Source organism: Hyla sarda, chromosome 9, assembly GCF_029499605.1.
Source record: "Hyla sarda isolate aHylSar1 chromosome 9, aHylSar1.hap1, whole genome shotgun sequence".
Lineage (NCBI taxonomy): Eukaryota > Metazoa > Chordata > Amphibia > Anura > Hylidae > Hyla > Hyla sarda.
In genome coordinates, this window is record NC_079197.1 from 145,921,516 (window position 1) to 145,944,274 (window position 22,759).

The 22,759-nt window shown below is 44.7% G+C and overlaps 1 protein-coding gene across 2 annotated transcripts in view; it reads left to right on the top strand.

Moving 5' to 3' along the window:
- PPP1R37 (protein phosphatase 1 regulatory subunit 37) overlaps positions 1-22,759 on the top strand; it is a 69,944-nt gene that overhangs the window by 37,103 nt on the left and 10,082 nt on the right. For both annotated transcript variants that reach the window (XM_056539231.1, XM_056539232.1), the window contains exons 3-8: positions 5,239-5,336; positions 8,675-8,720; positions 9,285-9,385; positions 9,606-9,725; positions 11,323-11,473; positions 15,162-15,317. In XM_056539231.1, coding sequence (XP_056395206.1) covers positions 5,239-5,336; positions 8,675-8,720; positions 9,285-9,385; positions 9,606-9,725; positions 11,323-11,473; positions 15,162-15,317 — 672 coding nt within the window. The remainder of the gene's footprint in view (positions 1-5,238; positions 5,337-8,674; positions 8,721-9,284; positions 9,386-9,605; positions 9,726-11,322; positions 11,474-15,161; positions 15,318-22,759) is intronic.

Genomic DNA, 22,759 nt, shown 5'->3' on the forward strand with positions numbered 1-22,759 from the left:
GGAATGACCCTTATTACGCTTGTGAGAGCGTTTAAAATAGGGTGAGGGAGAGCGAGGCTCTCTAGGGGAACGGTGTAAGGAAGACCTCTCTAAGGCAGTCACCACGGAGCGGGAGATCTGCGCCAAGTCAGAAATAGACTGAGAGAGGGAAGACACCCATATTGGAGGGGCAGCAGAACCCACTGGGTCTGGGGGAGCATCCTGAATAGAAATACCAGGGGGGTCAGGAGTAGGGATCGACCGATATCGGTTTTTTAAGGACGATACCGACAATCTGTGGAGGTTAGGGCCGATAGCCGATAACTTATACCGGAATATCGGTATAAGTTATCGGCTATTTATCCCCCCTCGACACCGCTGCAGGTCATTGATTTAAAGCGGGTGCTTTAAATCAATGCACTGCAGTGGCTTTTGCTGTGCCATAGGCCGCCGCCGGCACCACCCGCTTCTCTCCCCTACCAGTCAGGGTGGTCCGGGCCATCCATCCTTCCTTCCTGTAGTGTCCGGCGGCATTCCGGGTGGAGGGTCCACCGGTCCGGGCTGTCCTTCTTCTCAGAGGGTCCTCTTCTCCACTCCGGGCAGGCTCCGGCCTAGTACGCTGCATAGACGCCGCTGCGCAGTGACGACCATGCGCAGCGACGCACCTGACGTCACGGCGTAGCGGCGTCTATGCAGCGTACTAGGCCGGAGCCTGCCCGGAGTGGAGAAGAGGACCCCCGGAGAAGGACAGCCCGTACCGGTGCACCCTCCACCTGGAATGGCGCCGGACACTACAGGAAGGAAGGATGGATGGCCCGGACCACCCCCATTACGGGTAAAATTATTATTATTTTTTTTTATTGACTCGGAGGGTGGGGGAGGGGCCCGACCGGTATAGCGGTATGGGCAAAAATCCATACCGGTATACCGCCCAGCACTACGGTGGGGGTGCGACGCGGTGGGTCGGGGGGGGGGCGGGTCGGGAGGTGCAGTGGTGCAGGCGGAACAAGTGGGTACAGCAGACCCAGTCATTTTGGAGTTACAGCCCTTACAAGTGTAGTAGGTGACCAGGGCCCCAGGTACCTGTTTAGAGGGAGGAACAGTTCTGGGCTCGGACATGAATAAAACAAAATGAAACAGCCTCACCAGCGTCCGTGTCCCTTCACGCAGTTGCTGTGAGGATGGGAACGAGAAGAGAGAGAACACTAGCAGGGGCGGCAGGATGCGGCCAGAGCACAGAAGAAACTAAAGTAAAAAAAAGGCAGCCGCGGCTGCTGATAACTGTGAAAGAACGCTTCGGCAAGGCCTCTGCTTCCCCGGCGTCCTCGCTCTCCATCGCCGCCATCACGTCGCTATGCACGCCGCTCCTATTGGATGACGGGGCGGCGTGCGCAGCGATGCGATGACGACGATGGAGAGTGCCGACGATGCAGGGGATCCCGAAGAGGACGCGCCAGAGCCCCGAGGACAGGTAAGTGATCGTCACCGGACCACACGGGGCACCGTAAACAGCAATCCGGCGGCAGCTGAAGCAGCCTGCGCTGCCGGATAGCCGTTTATGCGATGGCCCTGACATTCAAAGGCATCGTATGGTGAAATTATCGTATGTCGGGGCCATCGTAGGTCGGGGGGTCACTGTACTCACCTCAATCTGAAGAACTCACCTCATTAAGTCTTCAGCCAGCTTATTTGTCACCTGCGTCATGCCGGGCTTGAAAAGCGAGACAAGCAGGGAAAAGTGGGGGACCCGGACCCATAAGGTACCACCCCAAGTGCTGACTGTTGGCGAGAGGGGGTTAACAGTACATCCACGATGCTTGTGCCCCCTCAATCGCAAATGGGGAAACAGTGAACGCTATGTTCCTGAGTCCCCACCTGAAAAAAGAAAAATAAAGGAGAATAAGAAAAACTAAATGTCCCTATTCTGTAAAAAATAAAAAAAATGTTTTGTGTATGGGAAAAAAAACTGATAAAACCGTAAATGATGCAAAACGTACACCACTGGATACTACGGTTGGCATACGGTTTTCTATGAACTGTCTATACATACGGTTTGCCATACGATTGCATACGGTTTTTTCACTGAAACTGGATACGGGAACCCTATTGCAAAAACAAGATGTGAATGCAGCCAAAACCGTACAGGATGGAAAACGGACACGACCTGATGCATCGTTTGGCATACGGTTTTCAGTGGAGAGTCAATACATACGGTTCTCAATACAGTTCCGTACGGGTTTTCAAATTGAATACGTATATGGGAACTGTATTGCAAAAAACGTGGTGTGAACCCAGCCTGACTTGGCTTTCTCAGTCTCAACAACAATTGGCCACATTGACTGAGATGGCACACGGCTAGGGAGTAGGACTCTTTTTTTAAGTTTGAAAAAAAAAATTTTTTTTACACCACCCCCAGCCATAATTATAAAAATATATATATATACATTTAGGACCTGGGGCATATGTCTAAAAAATGGAAGGGTTAAATGTTGCAATATTTTTGGATGTTTGTACTGTTGCATTATTTTATGGGTTCTCAGTATATAGGGTGTAGTGAAGAATGATTTTGTGACCGATTATCTCCCATTTGTAGAAGGTATATCTCTGCCCTGGCGCTGCTCTTATTTCATCATGTATCCATGTTATACCTATAGATTTCAATATCAGGAAGACGGGCCATACATTATACCTTGTAAATGCCTTTGATGTCTCTGGCATTTTTCCCCCTAAAAAACAAGTAGAAACTTAGCCTAATTTACCACATGGCGTTTTTTCGGCCAAAAAACGCTGTGGCCAGATGTTAGCTGTAAATCATTGAGAAATTGCAAAATTCTTCTTCTACTTTGCGTTTTTCAGTTTGGCATTTTTTTTTTTCCTTTTGGCGTTTTTGTTTTTTTCTGCCGATTTTCAGCTCCTTGGCGGTTTTGCAAAGTCGCAGCATGTTGAGCGTGTTTTTTCAGGCAGTTTTTATTCTTTTTTGGACTTTAGCGATCCAAAATAAGTGGTGGAGATACCTTTTTTTTATTAAAATTTCGTAGGGTACCATTAAAAAAAAATCAAAGATACAGTAGTGATGGAAAAAATCGTATTTAACTACATTTTTATACATTTTTAAACAGGGATCAATTGATGTGGGCAGGCAGGGCCCTAAAATGTTGCCAACAATAATAAAAATGTAGTGTGTGTGTGTTTCACTTTTTTTCTTCCATTTTTTAGGTAGTACTACTACTCCCAGCATGGAACACACTGTTGCGATTCTCCTGTATAATGTATACATACGGGCAGCCGCTCTTCTATGGTCCCCTGCACTGATGTATATATACACCTATTTATATATATACACCTATCGGTATCCACATATTTCCCGCAGAGAGATGTGATTGGCCAGATGGTTCCAGCTAATCACAGCTCTCTGTGGGAAATATGAATAGGTGTATATATACGTCATTGTAGGGGACCATAGAAGAGTGGCCGCATCTATGCATTATACAGGAGGATCACAGCGGGTGTCAGAAGTGACACTCACTGTGATTTGTCTATTAATGCAAGTACTCCAGCTCCCATCATGGAGCAGAGCGTGCTCCATGTTGGGAGTAGTAGTACCTGCAGTTAAGGAAAGATCACAGCGGGTATAACTACTGACACCCGCTGCGATTATCCTTCATCCCTGAGATGCGGAGCGGCTTTCTCCTGCGCTCGCATCTCTGCTCTGTGCTCCGGCCGACCACTCACCATTCATATTTCCCACAGAGAGCGGTGATTGGCTGCCACCATCCGGCCAATCCCCACTCTAGGTGGAAAATATGAATGAGTGAGGTAAATTTCTATCATGAGTGCCCACATAAATTGATCCCTGTTTAAAAATGGATTAAAATTTTGTTATAAAAAATATAAATTTCGTTAAATAAATTATTTCCCATCACTACTGCATCCTTTTTTTTTTTTTTTTTAAATAGCGCCAAAGGGGCAAAAAATGCAATTTCCACTCAAATGCAAAATGCCAGACAAAAAAGGAGGAAGCCAAAAATTGCACTGGCGTTTTTTTTATTTTTTTATTTTTTTTTTGTTGTTTTTTTCCACACAAAAAAACGCAGGAAAAAAAACCAAGTGGAAACTTAGCCTTAGGACTAGCTATTTAAAATGGGTGCATTGAGGGGTCGTGATAAAGTCAGTGTTGCCTGGCTAGATCTCTGATCTGAAGATAGAACAACAGTAGGATTTGGTGGAAGCACCACACCCTGGACATTAAAAGAGGTGTAAATTGCAGCCATGAATGGTCCAGTGCTCAGAGCGGAGAATTCCTGAGGCCAACTATTTGTGTGCGTCTTTAGCAATGGGGTGATCCACTGTCTGAGATGCCTACCCATCTCAAGATTAAAGTGACTGCGAACGTGCCAAACAATACGTCCTCTCTGATATGCTAGGTTTATTATTTTACTCTTTTAGCTGCTTTTCATTCTTTTACACTGTAAATGTTCCCAAAAAAAAAACCACTATAGGGTCCGTTCTGTGCTCTTCAGAATCTGTGCTTAATGTTTGGAGACATAAGTGCCCTCCCATTGACATTTTTCTGGCGATTCCTCCAGAATCCAATTCCTTGCCGAATGTTCCAGTATGGAACTTGTGTGTGAATTAAGCTACAGAATTACATTGAAATTCCATTCTGCCTGGAAATTCAGCTCAGAATCTCTGTAGTGTGAATGGGGCCTAAAATTGTACCTGTCAGATCCCACGTAGCTCCCAAGTTTTTTTTTTTTACTCAGTAGCTAATCCTGATCATGTGCATCTATTTGTTATGCCTCTAGCGCCTATATTTATTGTAAAAATACCTCTTTACTTTAGCTCACAGTGTTAGAAATCCTCTCACAGGGAATGGGTGTGTCCCTCCTTGTGGTGGGAGGTGATTGGTGCACCTGCTCATGCAGCCTTGTCCATGAGTCATCTCTTGTTCGTGACTCATGGACAAGCCTGATGCTGCTGTAGGGCTGGTTAGTGTCCCAGTTGGTATGGGGACCCCTAGTGGTTGGATTTTCAGGAGCGCTTTTCTTTATTAAATGGTAAAGAAATTTTAAACAACCATATTACAAAAGGTATTTCATTATATCAGTAACAACATATAAAACGTTTTTGGATCAGACAGTGCCCATTTAAGATGCAGATACAGAAGTAGGAAATGTTAGAACAATATCAGCAAAACTGTTTTCCAGAAATATGACACCAAGCGGAGATTAATGTATGTTTTTCTGTTTTTTTTTTTAGCCCAGAATGTCACTGTGGAAGATGTCATCGCGTCCTATACACAAGCCTGCCAGAAACTGAACTGTAAACAGAGCCCAAAGCTTATCCGACAGCTTCAGGTAAAGATGGCTGTATACTATTGTTCAACGTGCAAAACTATGATAGTAGCCATGAATACCTTACTGACACCAGGGCTTTATGTTGGGGGAAAGTATACAATGAGGTATAAATGCAATAGTCCAACTGAGACTATATAACTTGAGAAAAGCTGACCGTACACTTAAAGCACTCCAGGTTTTGTGTTTATTTTATTTTTTTTGTCCATATTATGCACATTCACCATCACTAGTTTTCTTGTGTAATACCAGACCCCTCCTAGCTCCATCTGCAACCTCTATGGGATCAGGAAATTTATATAATGTAAATGTGTGTGCGTGTATATATATATGTGTGTGTATACAGTCATGTCCGTAAATGTTGGCACCCCTGAAATTTCTCACAGAAAAGGATTGCAGTAACACATGTTTTTCTATACACATGTTTATTCCCTTTGTGTGTATTGGAACTAAACCAAAAAACGGAGGAAAAAAAGCAAATTGGACATAATGTCACACCAAACTCCAAAAATGGGCTGGACAAAATTATTGGCACCCTTAATTTAATATTTGGTTGCACATCCTTTGGAAAAAATAACTGAAATCAGTCACTTCCTATAACCATCAATAAGCTTCTTACACCTCTCAGCCGGAATGTTGGACCACTCTTCCTTTGCAAACTGCTCTAGGTCTCTCTTATTGGAAGGCGCTCGAGATGAGCGAACTTACAGTAAATTTGATTCGTCACGAACTTCTCGGCTCGGCAGTTGATGACTTTTCCTGCATAAATTAGGTGCTCAGGTGGGCTGGAAAAGGTGGATACAGTCCTAGGAGACTCATCAACTGCCGAGCTGAGAAGTTTGTGACTAATTGAATTTACTGTAAGTTCGCTCATCTCTTCGCCTTTTCCCAACAGCAATTTTAAGATCTCTCCACAGGTGATCAATGGGATTTAGATCTGGACTCATTGCTGCCACTTCAGAGCTCTCCAGCGCTTTGTTGCCATCCATTTCTGGGTGCTTTTTGATGTATGTTTGGGGTCATTGTCCTGCTGGAAGACCCAAGATCTCAGACGCAAACCCAACTTTCTGACACTGGGCTGTACAGTGCGACCCGTTGGTAATTCTCAGATTTCATGATGCCTTGTACACATTCAAGGCACCCAGTGCCAGAGGCAGCAAAACAACCCCAAAACATCATTGACCCTCCACCATATGTCACTGTAGGTACTGCGTTCTTTTCTTTTTAGGCCCCATTCTGTTTTTGGTAAACAGTAGAATGATGTGCTTTACCAAAAAGCTCTATCTTGGTCTCATCTGTCCACAAGACATTTTCCCAGAAGGATTTTGGCTTACTCAAGTTAATTTTGGCAAAATGTAGTCTTGCTTTTTTATGTCTCTGTGTCAGCAGTGGGGTCCTCCTGGGTCTCCTGCCATAGTGTTTCAATTCACTTAAAAGTTGATGGATAGTTTGTGCTGACACTGATGCTCCCTGAGCCTGCAGGACAGCTTGAATATCTTTGGAACTTGTTTGGGGCTGCTTATCCACCATCTGGTCTATCCTACATTGACACCTTTCATCAATTTTTCTCTTCCATCCACTCCCAGGGAGATAAGCTACAGTGCCATGGGTTGCAAACTTCCTGATAATGTTGCACACTGTGGACAAAGGCAAATCTAGATCTCTGGAGATGGACTTGTAACCTTGAGATGGTTGATATTTTTCCACAATTTTGGTTCTCAAGTCCTCACACAGTTCTCTTCTTTCTGTTGTCCATGCTTAGTGTGGCACACACAGACAAACAATACAAAGACTAAGTGAACTTCTCTCCTTTTTATCTGCTTTCAGGTGTGATTTTTATAATGCCCACACCTGTTACTTGCCCCAGGTGAGTTTAAAGGAGCATCACATGCTTGAAACAATCTTATTTTTCCACAATTTTGAAAGGGTGCCAATAATTTTGTCCAGCCCGTGTGTGTGTGTGTGTGTGTGTGTGTGTGTGTGTATGTGTGTGTGTATATGTATGTGTATGTATATATATATATATATATATATATATATATATATATATATAATTATTATTTTTTTTTTATTACAAATGCATACGCACAATACTCATTTAATAATTTCTGTCACATATTAGCAGTAGTGAGTGCACTACTGCTTTATTCCCCCATCAGTCACACTCAACAGAGCTGCTTATATTAAAGGGGTACTCCACTGGCCAGCGTGGAACTAAATGTTCTGAATGCTGTTTTCACGCTGTGGGGGGTCGGCCACACCGCTCGTGACATCACGGCCACGTCCCCTCAATGCAAGTCTATGGGAGGGGGAGGGGCAGTCACCACGCCCCCTCCCATAGACTTGCATTGAGGAGGCGTGGCCGACCCCGCAGCGTGAAAACAGCATTCAGAACATTTAGTTCCACGCTGGCCAGTGGAGTACCCCTTTTATGTTACCATAGCCAGCTGTTGTAATTAAAATGAAGGCATATATGGTTGGAAGAGGAAGGCAGGATACAATTTTGATGACTACCTCTGTATAGAATAACTCAGTACAATGAGGATTGTAGGAGATTCAGCACAGGATGGCCTCTAGTGCGGTGCATGGTATCCCACAGTTTTCCATACTGGATCCAAATACGACTCTCCCCTCAAGGAAACAGCACCAGTCACGAGGTCCAGTAGAATGCAGGCTAAAAGTCTTTTATCGCATCAGAGCATAAAGTGTAACGTTTCGGCTAACATCCGTTAGCTGAAACATCGCACTTTCCTTGAGGGGAGAGTCGAATAATGCAATACTGCACTTTTCCATACTGTAGAAAAAAAAAAAGGTATATAGACCTATATCTGCCTGATGTGGGCCAAGTGGCCCCATAAATACATTGGACATGCACATCAGGAGCTTTCCCTTGTTTAAAGTTCTGGTGGAACCAAGATGATGAAGTGTTCACTAGAGATGAGTGAACTTACAGTAATTCGATTTGTCACGAACTTCTCGGCTCGGCGTTTTGCTGACTTTATCCTGCATACATTAGTTCAGCTTTCAGGTGCTTCGGTGGGCTGGAGACTCTCTCCTAGGACTGTATCCATCTTTTCCAGCCCACCGGAGCACCTGAAAGCTGAACTCATTTATGCAGGATAAAGACAGCAAACCGCCGAGCCGAGAAGTTTGTGACGAATGGAATTACTGGAAGTTTGCTCATCTCTAGTGTTCAGCCAGCAGTACTTTGTCTTTTTTTGTCAACTGAACCATTTTTAGACTTTTATTGTGAACTTCATGCTTTACTGTTGAATCCAATGCTTTTCTTCAGTGTAGAGCGTCTAAAGTGATCTAAGCCTGGGGTGCTCTGTTTCTTGCAGGATCTGACTGATCTTTCAGGGAGAGTTGACAACCTGGATCTCAAGGGTAAGACCTCTTATGTCTCCGATCCAAAAGCTTTGTGTAGTCTCTTGTAGCCATCTGTGATTACAGTCTGGCTGTCACCTATACATCCACCTGTCCTCTGCTTTTTTTTTTTTTTTTTTTTGTGGACCACATCAGTGTGAATTAAGGACAGAACAGAGTATAAATGCAAGGTCAGACTACACATGGTTTCTTTGTAGTCTGTTACCACGGAAACATATATGTTTGTTTGTTTTTTTAAATTTAAAGTTGCTTTCCCTACATATTTAATAAAATACCTGTCCTAAGGTTGGGTGGGGTTTTGTTGAAGAAACAGTCTCTTCAAGGGCAGGGTCACAAGGCGCATCCGCAGCATATTTAACAGATGCACCGACAGCAGTAACAAAGGGACTGCAGAGCGAGCTCATGGTTGCAGCCCCGTAGCTCTCTATGTCCTCTATGAGTGGACACACAGAGCTACTTTCCGCTGTCCGGGTATGCTAGGAGTTGTAGTTTTGCAACAGCTGGAGGTACTCTGGATTGCATACACTGATGTAAACCGTTTTCTTCAACCATTTTTTTCCACAGGGGAGAAATTGGACCATAAGGCATGCGAGGCATTGGAGGAAATCTTTAAGCGGGTGCAGTTTAAGATGGTGGATTTGGAGCAGACAAACCTGGACGAGGATGTAAGTTGTTAAGAGTGGAGCATATGATCATTGCAGTTTTAGTACAGGAACCCAGAGATTGTGACCTGGTCCCTTCTGATCATTTAATTGGAAGATCTGGAGGCATCTGAGTGTGCACGATCCTGTTAGCATACACTATTGACACTTGTTTCTTATCATATCTGTACCTGCTAGGTCTATAGTTTTATCATTCCTTCTTTACCTCTTCTTTTTTTTACAGGGAGCCTCGGCTTTGTTTGACATGATTGAGTATTATGAATCAGCAACACATCTGAACATCTCCTTTAACAAGCACATTGGCACTCGGGGATGGCAGGCTGCTGCCCATATGATGCGTAAGGTAAGGCTGGCTCATCTTGTGACTGAATCCTCTCCAAGGCTGAAGTCATTGTTTTCAAGCAATTACCTATATTTGATGCTGGAATCTTATTTTCTGTAGTTTGGCTGCATTCTGATCAGAGAATATCTATACTTATGTGTATTGCATGTAGTAGTAGTACAAATCACTAGTCAGACCACACATAGAATACTGTGTACAGTACTGGTCAGACCACACATAGAATACTGTGTACAGTACTGGTCAGACCACACATGGAATACTGTGTACAGTACTGGGCACCAGTGTACAAGAAAGATATAGTGGAGCTGGAGAGGGTTCAAAGACGGGCAACCAAAGTAATACGGGGAATGGGAGGACTACAGTACCCAGAAAGATTATCACAATTAGGGTTATTTAGTTTAGAAATAAGAAGGCTTAGGGGAGACCTAATAACTATGTATAAATATATCAGGGGACAGTACAGTGATCTCTCCCATGATCTATTTATACCCAGGACTTTATCTATAACAAGGGGGCATCCTCTACGTCTAGAGGAAAGAAGGTTTCTACACCAGCACAGACGTGGGTTCTTTACTGTAAGAGCAGTGAGACTGTGGGATTCTCTCCCTGAGGAGGTGGTCATGTGAGCTCTGTAAAAGAGTACAAAAGGGGTCTGGATGCATTTCTAGAGAGTGATAACATTTCTGGTTATGTATACTAGATTTATAGGGACAGCACGTTGATCCAGGGATTTATTCTGATGCCATATTTGGATTCAGGAATTAAAGGGATTATCCACCATAAGGTGATTTTAGTACGTACCTGGCAGACAGTAATGGACATGCTTAGGAAGGATCTGCGCTTGTCTTGGGGCTAAATGGCTATGTTGTGAGATTACCATAATACTGTGGCTAGCTTTTTGTGAACTATTTCCTGTTTGAGTTTTTTTTTAACTACAAAACCCATAATTTCATTTTCCTCCCTCCCACACATTAGCCATTCAGAAGACCTGTGGTTTTCAATCATGGTGCCCACAGCTGTTGCATTAGTTGCAGATTGATCTCTCTCTCACCAAGCGATCTCTCCACCCATTGAAGCAGACAGGCTCCCTGTCATCAGCTGACTAGTGAGTCAGGTCTCGGCCGCATTGCAAGCTGGGAAAAATCTGAGACAACAGTCATTTTGTATGCTGTTAAATATTGGGGTGATAATCGCATAAGAATTGTGAGAAAACAGTCACACACAGGTACAGACACTATATTATGAACTACACTGACTTTACAGCCCCTGTAGCATAGTCAAATAAAAAAAAATTCCTGGAATACCCCTTTTAATTCTTAAATTTTTACCTCTAGTATAAGGGTTTTTTGCATTCCTCTGAATCAACTCAGTAGGGACCCAATAGGGATCTAGGTTTAACTTGATGGACTCTGATCTTTTTTTAAACCTTATGAACTATGTTACTAGTACTAGATATATATTTTTATATATATCTAATGTAGGTGTGTGTTTGTATATATGTATATGTGTATATATATATGTGAGAATGTTAGTATATTTAAGCATCTGTACATAAGTAATTTGTCAATGATGTAACCATGAGGTTTTGTTTTTGCAGACAAATTGCCTGCAGTATTTGGATGCAAGAAATACCCCCTTGCTGGACCATTCTGCGCCATTTGTGGCTCGGGCACTACGCATCAGCAGCAGCTTGACTGTCCTGCACCTTGAGAACACCAGTCTCTCTGGAAGACCCCTGATGTTGCTGGGTGAGTGATTGATAGATGTTTATTCTGAGAGCAAAGTTCTCATTTTTTTTTTTTTTTTTAGAAAAAGCGATCAAAAAGTCACATATACGCAAAAGTGGTACTGAGAAAACCACAGATCATGGCACAAAAAATTAGCGCTCACACATCCCCATATACGGAAAAATGAGAAAGTTATAGGTGGTCAAAATAGGTTAATTTTAAACATACTGATTTTGTAAAAAAAAAAAAAAAAAAAAAAAAAAAAAAAAAAAAAAAGTTTGAGATTTTTTTTTTGAAGCAGTACAATAATAGCAAAGCATGTCACCATGGGTATCACTTTAATCGTATTGACCCACAATAAAGAAAACATGTCACTTTTATCGTAAAGTGTACAGTGTAAAAAAATATTTTTTGGGATTTATCATACATTTAGGGTAAAATGAGTGATGTCATTACAAAGTAGGGATCGACCAATATTGATTTTTAGGGCTGATACGATAATCTGTGGCCTTTCAGGCCGATAACTTATACCGATATTCCGGTATAAGTTATCGGCTATTTCATCACACCCCCCCCCCGGCCCCGAAGAAGCCGCTGCAGATCATTGATTTAAAGCGGGCGCTTTAAATCAATGATCTGCAGCAGCTTTTGCTGGGCCAGATACTGCCGCCGCCACCCGCTTCTCTCCCCCTGCCTGTCCGGGGGTCCTCCCAACCTCCGCTGCTAACCCCCACCCCCGCCGCTGACGCCCACTCCCACCGCCGGCTTTATAATTACCTGTTCTTGGGGTCCGGGGCCTGCGCTACTTATGGCTCCCGTCCTGCGCTGTCACTGTGCGCACTGATGGTGACGTCGCGTGAGGACATCACTTGTCATTGCGCAGCGCACAGCGTAACACAGGACGCAGCAGGAGCCAGAAGTAGCGCGGGCCCCAGACCCCGGGAACAGGTAATTATAAAACCGGGGATGGGGGAGTTGGTGGGGGAGGCAATGGGACAGCGACGGTGGGGGCGGCGTGCGGTGCGGTGGGGGGGGGCATTATCGGATTATCGCCAAGTTAATTACCGATAACGTCCAAAATCGTGAATATCGGCCGATAATATCGTCCAAACCGATAATCGGTCGATCCCTATTACAAAGTACAATTGGTCGCTCAAAAAACAAGCCCTCATATGGGTCTGTGAATGGAAATAGAAAAGAGTTATGGATTTTAGAAGGCGAGGAGGAAAATACGAAAACGCAAAAATAAAATTGGCCTGGTCCTTAATTGGGTTAAGGATGCAGCGATTTTTCATATGTGTGTTTTCTCGCCTTTTTATAGCCATAATGACATGGCTCATTTTACCACAAAATCTACAGTGAAACAAAAAATTATTATTTGTGGAATAAAATAAAAAAACAAACACAATTTCGCAACTTTTGGGTGGTTTTAATTTTTTACGCAGTGCACTTGTCGGTAAAAATTACATGTTATTGTTATTTTGTAGGTACATACAATGACGATACACAATTTCTATAGGTTTTATTTTATATTACTACTTTTCAAAAAGAGTATGCTTAAAATTGTCCTTTTGTAACCCCTATAACACTTTTTTTTATTTTTACATATACACAACTGTACTTTTTGATCGATTTCTGTTCTTTTTTTTTTTTTTTTTTCCCTGGTATATGAAGTGACCAGAAAGGTTTCATGAAAGTTACTCTTTAATAGTTTGGTCATTTACGCACACAAATGATACCAAATATTTGTTTGCGTTTACATTATTTTATTCGAAAAAATGGAAAAAGAGAGACACTAGAGAGTTAGTGATAGTGCAAGGGTTAAAGCTACGAGATCACTGGGTACCCGTTACCAGTCCCAGCAATTCACTAAATTGCTAAAGTTACGGGACATCCGCTACCTAACCTGACTTATCCACTATCCACAAGATAAGGGATAAGTGTCTGACCTCTGGCACCCCGTGATCTCCTGTATAGGACCTGACTTCTCATCAATACCACTACTTCTGAGATTGGCAGGAGTGTTGGCCCATTACCGTCCAAGACTGAAGGAGGAGATTGTAGCAAAGTATAGCCCCGAGAGTGGGATCCCAAACAGGAGATGAAGGAGGAGTCCTAGCGGTCAATCTCCCCCCTATTCATGTCTATGGGAGCAGCGGGTGATGCACGGAGATACCAGAGGGTCCCAGAGGCCGGACCCCTGCGATCAGACATCTTATCCCCTATCCTTTGTATAGGGGATAGGATGTCTAGGGGCGGAGTACCACTCTTAAACCCTTTTCTATCAGGCAAACTCTGGCTGAGGCCGAATAATCTATTTCAAAGCTTTTATGATTCCTTTTGTTTGTCTTATACCACTTTATGTATGTTGAGCATCCAACAGAAAATAGCAAAACTAATATCCTATTACACCTGTGTATTATAGCCACAAATGTCACCTACTGTCACTATACAGTGGTCCCTCAAGTTACAATATTAATTTGTTCCAGGACGACCAATGTATGTTGAAACCATTGTATATTGAGACCATAATTCTATGGAAACCTGGTAATTGGTTCTGAAGCCACCAAAATGTCATCCAAAAATAGGAAAAAGTGAGGATTAAAGAAAAATAAGTAGATAACTAATATAGATAAAGCAAGTCCTTATATATGAAAGTAAGAAAGATCTGCTGGGAGCTGTAATCACTGTCTATGTCAGTGTTTCCCAACCAGGGTGCCTCCAGCTGTTGCAAAACTACAACTCCCAGCATGCCCGGACAGCCGCTGGCTGTCCGGGCATGCTGGGAGTCGTAGTTTTGCAACAGCTGGAGGTACCCTGGTTGGGAAACAATGGTTTATGTAGAGGACAGGAGCGTCTTCAGGGTCCTATACAGTACACACACAGTGTCCCAAATGGAGCCGCCCTTACTTGGTGTCCAAAAGGAGCAACTAACCCTGGCACAGGTAAAGAGTAGTACAGAACATGTAATACCTCCCTGTACTGTAGGGGGCGCTACCAGACAGCCATTCAGTGCATGTACTTCAGTAATAGAGGTGATTTACCAGTAAAATGCCCATTCTGATTGGTCGGTTCTTCCAGCCATTGACACGTTTCACAGATCTGGACTGTCTGTACATTGTATGTTGATTCTGGTTTCAAGTTACAATGGTCCAGAAAAGACCATTGAATGTTGAAACTATTGTATGTTGAGGCCATTGTAAGTTGAGGGATCACTGTACCAGTGTTTCCCAACCAGGGTGCCTCCAGCTGTTGCAAAACTTCAACTCTGTCCGGGCATGCTTTGAGTTGTTTTGCAACAGCTAAGGGGCCTTGGTTTGGAAACACTCTAGTATACGCATATAGGGTAAGATATAGTGCAGAGAGTCCCCTCCTTGACTGTATACTATGTTCTCAGCTCATCTTTAAAATAAGCATTTCTCTAAAATGCCACAGTGTATTGTAATGCCAGTTGAAGAATGCCCCTGGTTAGGGCAACATGAAACTTATGACAGACTCTGTTTAAGTTTATATATAATTCTTTTGTACTTTGGTGCATTTGAAAGCTATAGATGTATCCATTAGTATACATGCACAAGAGGCAGCAGGGGGGCCATTCAGAGAAGCAGGCAGTGGATATAGACATGTTTGCATTACTGAATAAACAGTTTTTGTTCTCCAGACGTATGGTTTGCATGGTTAAAAAATTGCCTTTGATTTTCCACATCAGCCACTGCTTTAAAGATGAACATAGTATTACGGGAGCTTTACCTCGCTGACAACCGTCTAAACAGCTTACAAGACTCGGCCCAGCTGGGAAATGTACTAAAGTTCAACAGCTGTATACAGATCCTGGACCTGCGGAACAACCACATTATGGATTCAGGTTAGTAGTGACTCGTCTGTCGCCAGGGCAACAAGTTAGATTACTTTCCTTTCATTTTTATTTAGACATACAATTTTCACTGAAGGTTAACACTGTGGCCAACTTCAATGATTGTGGCCACAGAGAAACCCCTTAAATGGGCACTGTCCACTGACTGTGTAGAGACGTGAAGTTTTCATCAGTTCAGGTCTGGGTGTTCAGGTCCTGACTAATCTCTAGGACAAGTTCGGAGAAGACTACACGAAGTGGATTTACAATGGATATACCCTAGTTGCAAATCACTGCCCTAGAACATGTCAAATCTTATTACAGGCATTATTTTATTATGCTCTCTCAGCTACTTAATGATGCCATGAAATAAAAAATATATCATTGTCAAGGTTTTTTTTTTTAAATAGACCTAGTTGTGGGCCAAGTAGATTAAATTAAGACATACATTTTTCGTAACATGATTTGAAAGGGAACCTACAGTGGGGCAAAAATGTATTTAGTCAGTCACCAATTGTGCAAGTTCTCCCATTTTAAAAGAGTAGAGAGGCCTGTAATTTTCATCATAGGTATACCTCAACTATGAGAGACATAATGGAGGGAAAGAATACAGGAAATCATATTGTAGGATTTCTAATGAATTAATTTGTAAACTCCTCAGTAAAATATTTGGTCACCTTCAAACAAGCAAGATTCCTAGCTTTCCCGGACCTGTAACTTCTTCAAGTCTCCTCTGTCCTCCATTCGTTATCTGTTTGAACTTGTTATCAGTGTAAAAGACACTTGTCCACAACCTCAAACAGTCACACTCCAAACTCCACTATTGTCAAGACCAAAGAGCTGTCGAAGGACCCCAGAAACAAAATTGTAGACCTGCACCTGGCTGGGAAGACTGAATCTGCAATAGGTAAGCAGCTTGGTGTGAAGAAATCAACTGTGCGAGCAATTATTAGAAAATGGAAGACATACGAGACCACTGATAATCTCCCTCGATCTGGTGCTCCACGAAAGATCTCACCCCGTGGTGTCAAAATCCCAGAACTACACGGGGGACCTAGTGAATGACCTGCAGAGAGCTGGGACCAAAGTAACAAAGTCTACAATCAGTAACACTACACCGCCAGGGACTCAAATCATGCAGGTCCAATCGTATCCCCCTGCTTAAGCCAGTACATGTCCGGGCCCGTCTGAAGTTTGATAGAGATAATTTGGCTGATCCAGAAGAGGATTGGGAGAATGTCATATGGTCAGATGAAACCAAAGTAGAACTTGTTGGTAAAAACTCAACTCGTGGTGTTAGGAGGCGAAAGAATGCTGAGTTGCATCCAAAGAACACCATACCTACTGAGAAGCATGGGGATGGAAACATCATGCTTTGGGGCTGTTTGTCAGCAGAGGGACCAGGATGACTCATCCGTGTAAAGGAAATAATGAATGGGGCTATGTATTGTGAGATTTTGAGTGAAAACCTCCTTCCATCAGCAAGGGCATTGAAGATGAAACGTGGCTGGGTCTTTCAGCATGACAATGATCCCAAACACACTGCCCGGGCAAAGAAGGAGTGGCTTCGTAAGAAGGATTTCAAGGTCCTGGAGTGGCCCAGCCAGTCTCCAGATCTCAATCCGATAGAAAATCTTTGGAGGGAGTTGAAAGCCCCTGTTGCCCAGCGACCGCTCCAAAACATCACTGCTCTAGAGGAGATCTGCATGGAGGAATGGGCCAAAACGGTGTGTGAAAACCTTGTGAAGACGTATAGAAAACGTCTGACCTCTGTCATTGCCAACAAAGGGTATTTATAACAAAGTATTGAGATTAACTTTTGTTATTGACCAAATACTTATTTTCCACCATAACTTGCAAATAAATTCTTTTTTTTTTTAAATTCGTTTTATTGAAAAGTAAATAACTGTAGACCACAGGCCCATTAAAGTGAACATGAAGCATATCCACAATACATAGAAAAGGGTCATGAGACCATACATCAATTTACAGAATGTAAGCGACAGGATACTCCAGGTTACATCACATGGTAAACGTCGAAGTCATAAAACACTACCCAACTGAGGTAGGGAGACTGAAAACAATATAGAACATGAAGGCGAACATTCGCCAAAATTAGCAATCGTATACCATCCCGCGAGGAGCACCAATACTATCACTAGTTAGCGGTACCATCAAATAACCCATGATAAATAATCCCGAAAGGCACCCACGCATCCAAAGAGGTAGAAAGAGAATCGACAAACTTACACAGAAAGAGAACCGAAGGTTAGTAGATACCACAGAGAGCAAGCATAGCATCAATGTATCTTACACTGTCCCAGAGGGAGTCACAGAATACGAGCATTGAGTCAAGGGAGAGGAACACCAACCACCCCACACTGAATAAAATTTACCCGGGCACTTCCTATTTTTGTACACTATGTGTGAGAAAGGCAATGTAGCATTCACCATAGCCTTCCATTGAGTCAGGGTAGGAGAGCCGGGGTCCATCCATTTAAGAGCAATAGCCTTCCTGGCCAAGAACAGAGTTTCCCGCAAAAACGTACGTACGTGATGTGTCCATATCTCTTCATCTAAGATACCAAAAAGGCAGATCAAAGGATCAAGAGATAGGGAAGGTTGGGCTAGAGTAGCTAAAAAAGTGAGCACTGCATGCCAGAAAGCTGCGATATATGGGCAGGCCCAAATCAAATGCCAAAAGTCTGCCCTGGCAGCGCTACAACGATGACAAGCATCGGAGTCTGAACGACCCATTCTATTGAGCCTTAAAGGAGTGATATAACTATAGTGTATAATGTTCAATTGGATCAATTTATTATTCGCCGCCGGGGACACTAACATGTGGGAGGAAAAAATGTCCTCCCATACATCCTTAGTCAAATTAGGGATATGGGATTCCCAATGCCGGACCGCCGGTACTGGAGTGCGGGAGTTCTTGGCCTGAATAAGGTGCGTGTACAGGATGGACACCAGCCCCCTGGGACCCTGTGACTTCAGAACCCCGATGAGGGGAAACGCCGATATCAATGGGCTCCCAATGGGGAACTGGGCATTCAGGGCGTGTCGGAGCTGGAGGTATTTAAAAAAACTGTTTCTGGGAAGAGCATGACCGGATTGCAACTGATCAAATGAACAGAGCACATTGTCACGATAAACCTGCCCCAAGGTGAGCACCCCCGCGTTCTGCCAGAAGACTGGGTCCAGAGCATCGCTCACTTGAGGAAGTTGAGGATTATGCCATAGAGGGGTATCCTCAGCGATGTCAGTATATCCATATATCCCCTTAACAGCCCGCCACACCTTTATAGCCAGCTTATGAAGTTGGAGATAAGCTCTACCACCCAGGACCGGACTATCTAGCAGCATCCTAAGGGACATCATCGGGACAGACCTAGCTAGGGACTGTTCGGAGTCCGGCACCACATCCCCAGAGATCCAGTGCCTGATATACCGAAGTTGACCGGCCAAATAATATAAATAAAAATCAGGGAGTGACATTCCCGCCGCCAGCTTGGGGCGTTGTAACGTGGTTAGCCGAATTTTAGGTCTATTGGGGCCCCAAATAAATGGTGAAAGAAGGGATTGAAGAGAATCAAAGAAGTGTCTAGGTACAGGCACTGAGGCATGCTCCAGCGCATAAAGGCACTTAGGTAAGACAATGAGTTTAATAAGATTGATTCGGCCAGCGACCGACAATGGGAGCGTGGTCCACACCCAGAACTTCGCTTTAACATAAGGAAGTAGAGTGAGTATGTTGGCGGACAGGTCAAGCAAAGGATCTCTGTGAATGTGCACCCCCAAATACTTAAATGAGGAAACCACCGGGAGGCCATTCATTACCGGGGGCCAATCCCTAGACAGAAGCGGCATCACTGCAGACTTAGTCCAGTTGATGAGTAGACCAGAAAAATACCCAAATCGGTCCATGAGTGTCATGACATAAGGTAGCATCAATGTAGGGTCAGAGAGGAATAACACCATATCATCGGCATAGAGGCCTATGCGCTCCTCCCGGCCCCCCGTAGACATACCTCGGAAGCCAGGATCCTGCCGAATGCGGAGGGCGAGGGGCTCCACTGCCACCGCAAACAGAAGCGGGGACAAGGGACACCCCTGACGTGTGCCCCGGCCGAGAGCAAATGGGGAGGAACACACACCATTCACCAGGATCTGGGCCTGCGGGCATCTGTACAGGAGGGACACCCATTTTCTAAAATTAGGACCAAAACCAAATTTAACAAGGGTAGCCTGCAAATAACCCCATTCCACGGAATCAAAGGCCTTGGCGGCGTCCAGCGACGCCAAAGCCCAATCTCCCCCCAGAGCGTTACCCACCTGGACAGCCGCCTGCACCCTACGGATATTATCGGATGTGGATTTGCCAGGCATAAAGCCGGATTGATCTGGGTGAATTATGGATAGGATTACCTTATTCAATCGGTTAGCTAAAACTTTCGTAAGCACCTTATAATCCAGATTCAGCAGTGAAATGGGTCTGTAAGAACCGCACTCCACAGGATTTTTATCAGGTTTTAGGAGGACAACTATGGTTGCCTCATACATAGAGGCTGGTAGAATACCATCCTCAAATGCCCGTTCAAACATTGCAAGCAGGGAAGGAAGGAGCATGTCGGAATACCGCAAGTAAATCTCCAGTGGAAGGCCATCAGGGCCCGGAGATTTACCCTTAGTCATGTCCCCCATAGCATCCTGTATCTCCAGTAAGGAGAGGGGGGCCTCCAACATCATCCGATCACTATCCGATAGTACCGGAAAGTCAATACCGTCCAGGTAGGTGTCCAGCTCCTCAGCACCATATTGCACCTGTGAAGAATAAAGATTAGAGTAGTATGTGGCAAAGCAACGCGCAATGTCCGCAACCCCCAACAGCTCGGACCCATCCGAGGCCACTATCTTAAGAATCGCAGGGGCAGAAGAGTTCTGCCTGACTATATGTGCTAACAGCTTACTAGATTGATTGCCATGTTCAAAGAAGAATTGTTTTGTGAAAAACAGCTTTCTATTGGCCTTCTCTGAGAGGTGCAACATATATTGCCGCCCCGCACACAGCCAGTCAACCTTATTAGCCTCGGATGAGTCCGCAACGTATCGGGCCTCCAGCTCCGCACATCGTCCAGCCAGCTCCTCCTCCCGCCTAGACGCTGACTTTTTGAGAAAGGAGATAGTGGAGCGCAAACACCCCCTCAAATACGCTTTCAGTGTCTCCCATACCAGGGTGGGGGAACTCCCAGGGGAATTAGCCTCAAGAAAGACTCGAAGCTGGTCCGGAATACGGTCGCAGGGGCCTATCTGTTCCAGCCAGAAAGGGTGGATTTTCCACCTCCGCGGTGAACCAGGATCTACCATGGAGACATCAAGCATTAGGGGGGAATGGTCTGATATAGCCCGCGGTTCATAGGAAACCGCAGAAACTTGGGGAAGAAGGAGCGGGTTGCCACATGCAAGGTCAATCCTGGACAGCGCATTTCTGCCCAGAGTGTGACAAGAGTATTGCCTAGCCTGAGGGTACCTGGCCCTAAAAATGTCCACCCATCCAACCTCCTCCAGAAACAGCGATAAAGGGCCACCCCCAACTCCCGCCGGGATCCCCCTGGGGCTATGACGATCTAGGGACGGATTCGGTACCATGTTGAAGTCCCCCATACAGAGGACACGGGCAGAGGGATAACTAGCTGCGAATGTAACCGCCTTATGGAGTATATCCATAGAGGCGGGAGGGGGGTTGTATATGAATAAGAAGACAAAAGGCACATTATTTAAAAATGCATATACAAAGATAAAACGACCCTGTGAATCCTTACGTACTGTAACCGGGTCCCACCTCACTCTCCGACTAACTAGTAGGGAAACCCCCCTTGAGAAGGACGTGTGATAGGAGTGCAAGGACCATTGGACCCAGGGTTTAGAAAACTGACCAGCTCTATCTGGAGTAAGATGTGTCTCCTGCAGTGCCACAATATGAGGCTGATACTTCCTAATATGGGAGAATATCATAGTGCGCTTGCGCGGGGTGCGTGCTCCTCTAACATTCCATGACATTATCTTAATATCAGCCATAAGAAGAGACAACACATAAAACAGCAGGGGGAGAGGTAAAGACAGAGAAGACATACATGCCCCAGCCGGGGTGAGAAATACTGACAGGGATGCGCGGGACCATATATAGACCATAGTACTGAAGTGGCTAGACACAAAACCCTACTAATAGGCGACCTCGCGGGTAGGTATCTTGGAGGCAAAATAAAACCCCAAACTAAGTAGGGGAACAGTAAATAAATCAAACAGTAAACATATTTATACCAGTGTTGCATAAGCATCAGTGGAGCAACAGCTCCATCTAGTGGGGAGAACCTGCTCATACATGCTAACAGTGGAGAACCCTGAGTATGTTCAACAATCAGTAGGAGAATAGCAGTCCAACTGGGACCCGAGAGAAGAAGTGGAGGAGAATACAGGAAGAAAGAAAAGAAAAGAAAAAAAAAAAAAAAAAAAAAAAAAAAAAACGAGGGGGGGGGGGGGGGGGGGGGGGGGGAAGGGGAAAAGGAGGAAGAGAAAGGGAAGGAGAGAGGAGGGAGAGAGGAAGGAGAGAGAGAGGGGGGACGGGAGGGGGAAGAACAGGGGGTGGAGGGAGGGTCCTACGAAGGAAAGAGGGATAGGGGAAGCAGGAGAGAGAGAGAGGAAATAGAACAGGAGAAACTCATATGATCAACAGTAAATCCCATCCCCTCCTCAAGAGATTGTCCACCCGCCACCCCGACCCCCCCACAAATGGAAAAATAAAAAATTAAGAAAAAAAACCAAAAAAAAATATTTAAATAACCCCAGCAAACAGGAGTCACACAGCAAGGGACAGTCCAGGTAGGCGAGGAACAAAAGGCCTAAGGCACTAAAATGGGGGGGGGGGGGGTTGTTGGTTAGGAAGGGAGAATGGGAAGGGGGAGGGAGAAAATGGCACATCAGGGAGGGGGGAAGGAGACCTGAGAAAGATCGCATACTGGTAGTCCTGCGGCCGACGTCCTCCAAGTCCGTGACTCAAAAAGTAAAAATAATAAATAAAAAAAAAAAAAAAAGGGGGGGAAAAAAATGAAAAAAAAACGGACCAACCCAGGAAAAAGGGACAGGGTGACGTGGAAGGTAGACTGGAGAGGGACAGAGTGAATCCCTTCAGAGGGTCAGGGTAGGGCCCTCATGCAGTCCCGGAGGATCAGTCCTGAATCAGGGCACACAGCAGTCCCAAGTAAGCAACAGGATGGGGGCGAGGGAAGGGAGAGGTAAGGCCTGGGATCATCAGGGAGGCACTAGGTGCATGGGGAGAGTGGAGGGTCTGGGGAGACTAGGCTCCCGGGGAGGGGGGAAGAGGAAGCACAGTACCTTGAGCTCCGCAGAGGGGTCCAGGAGACCGGGGCCATACAGGGGGGTAGAGGTAAGGA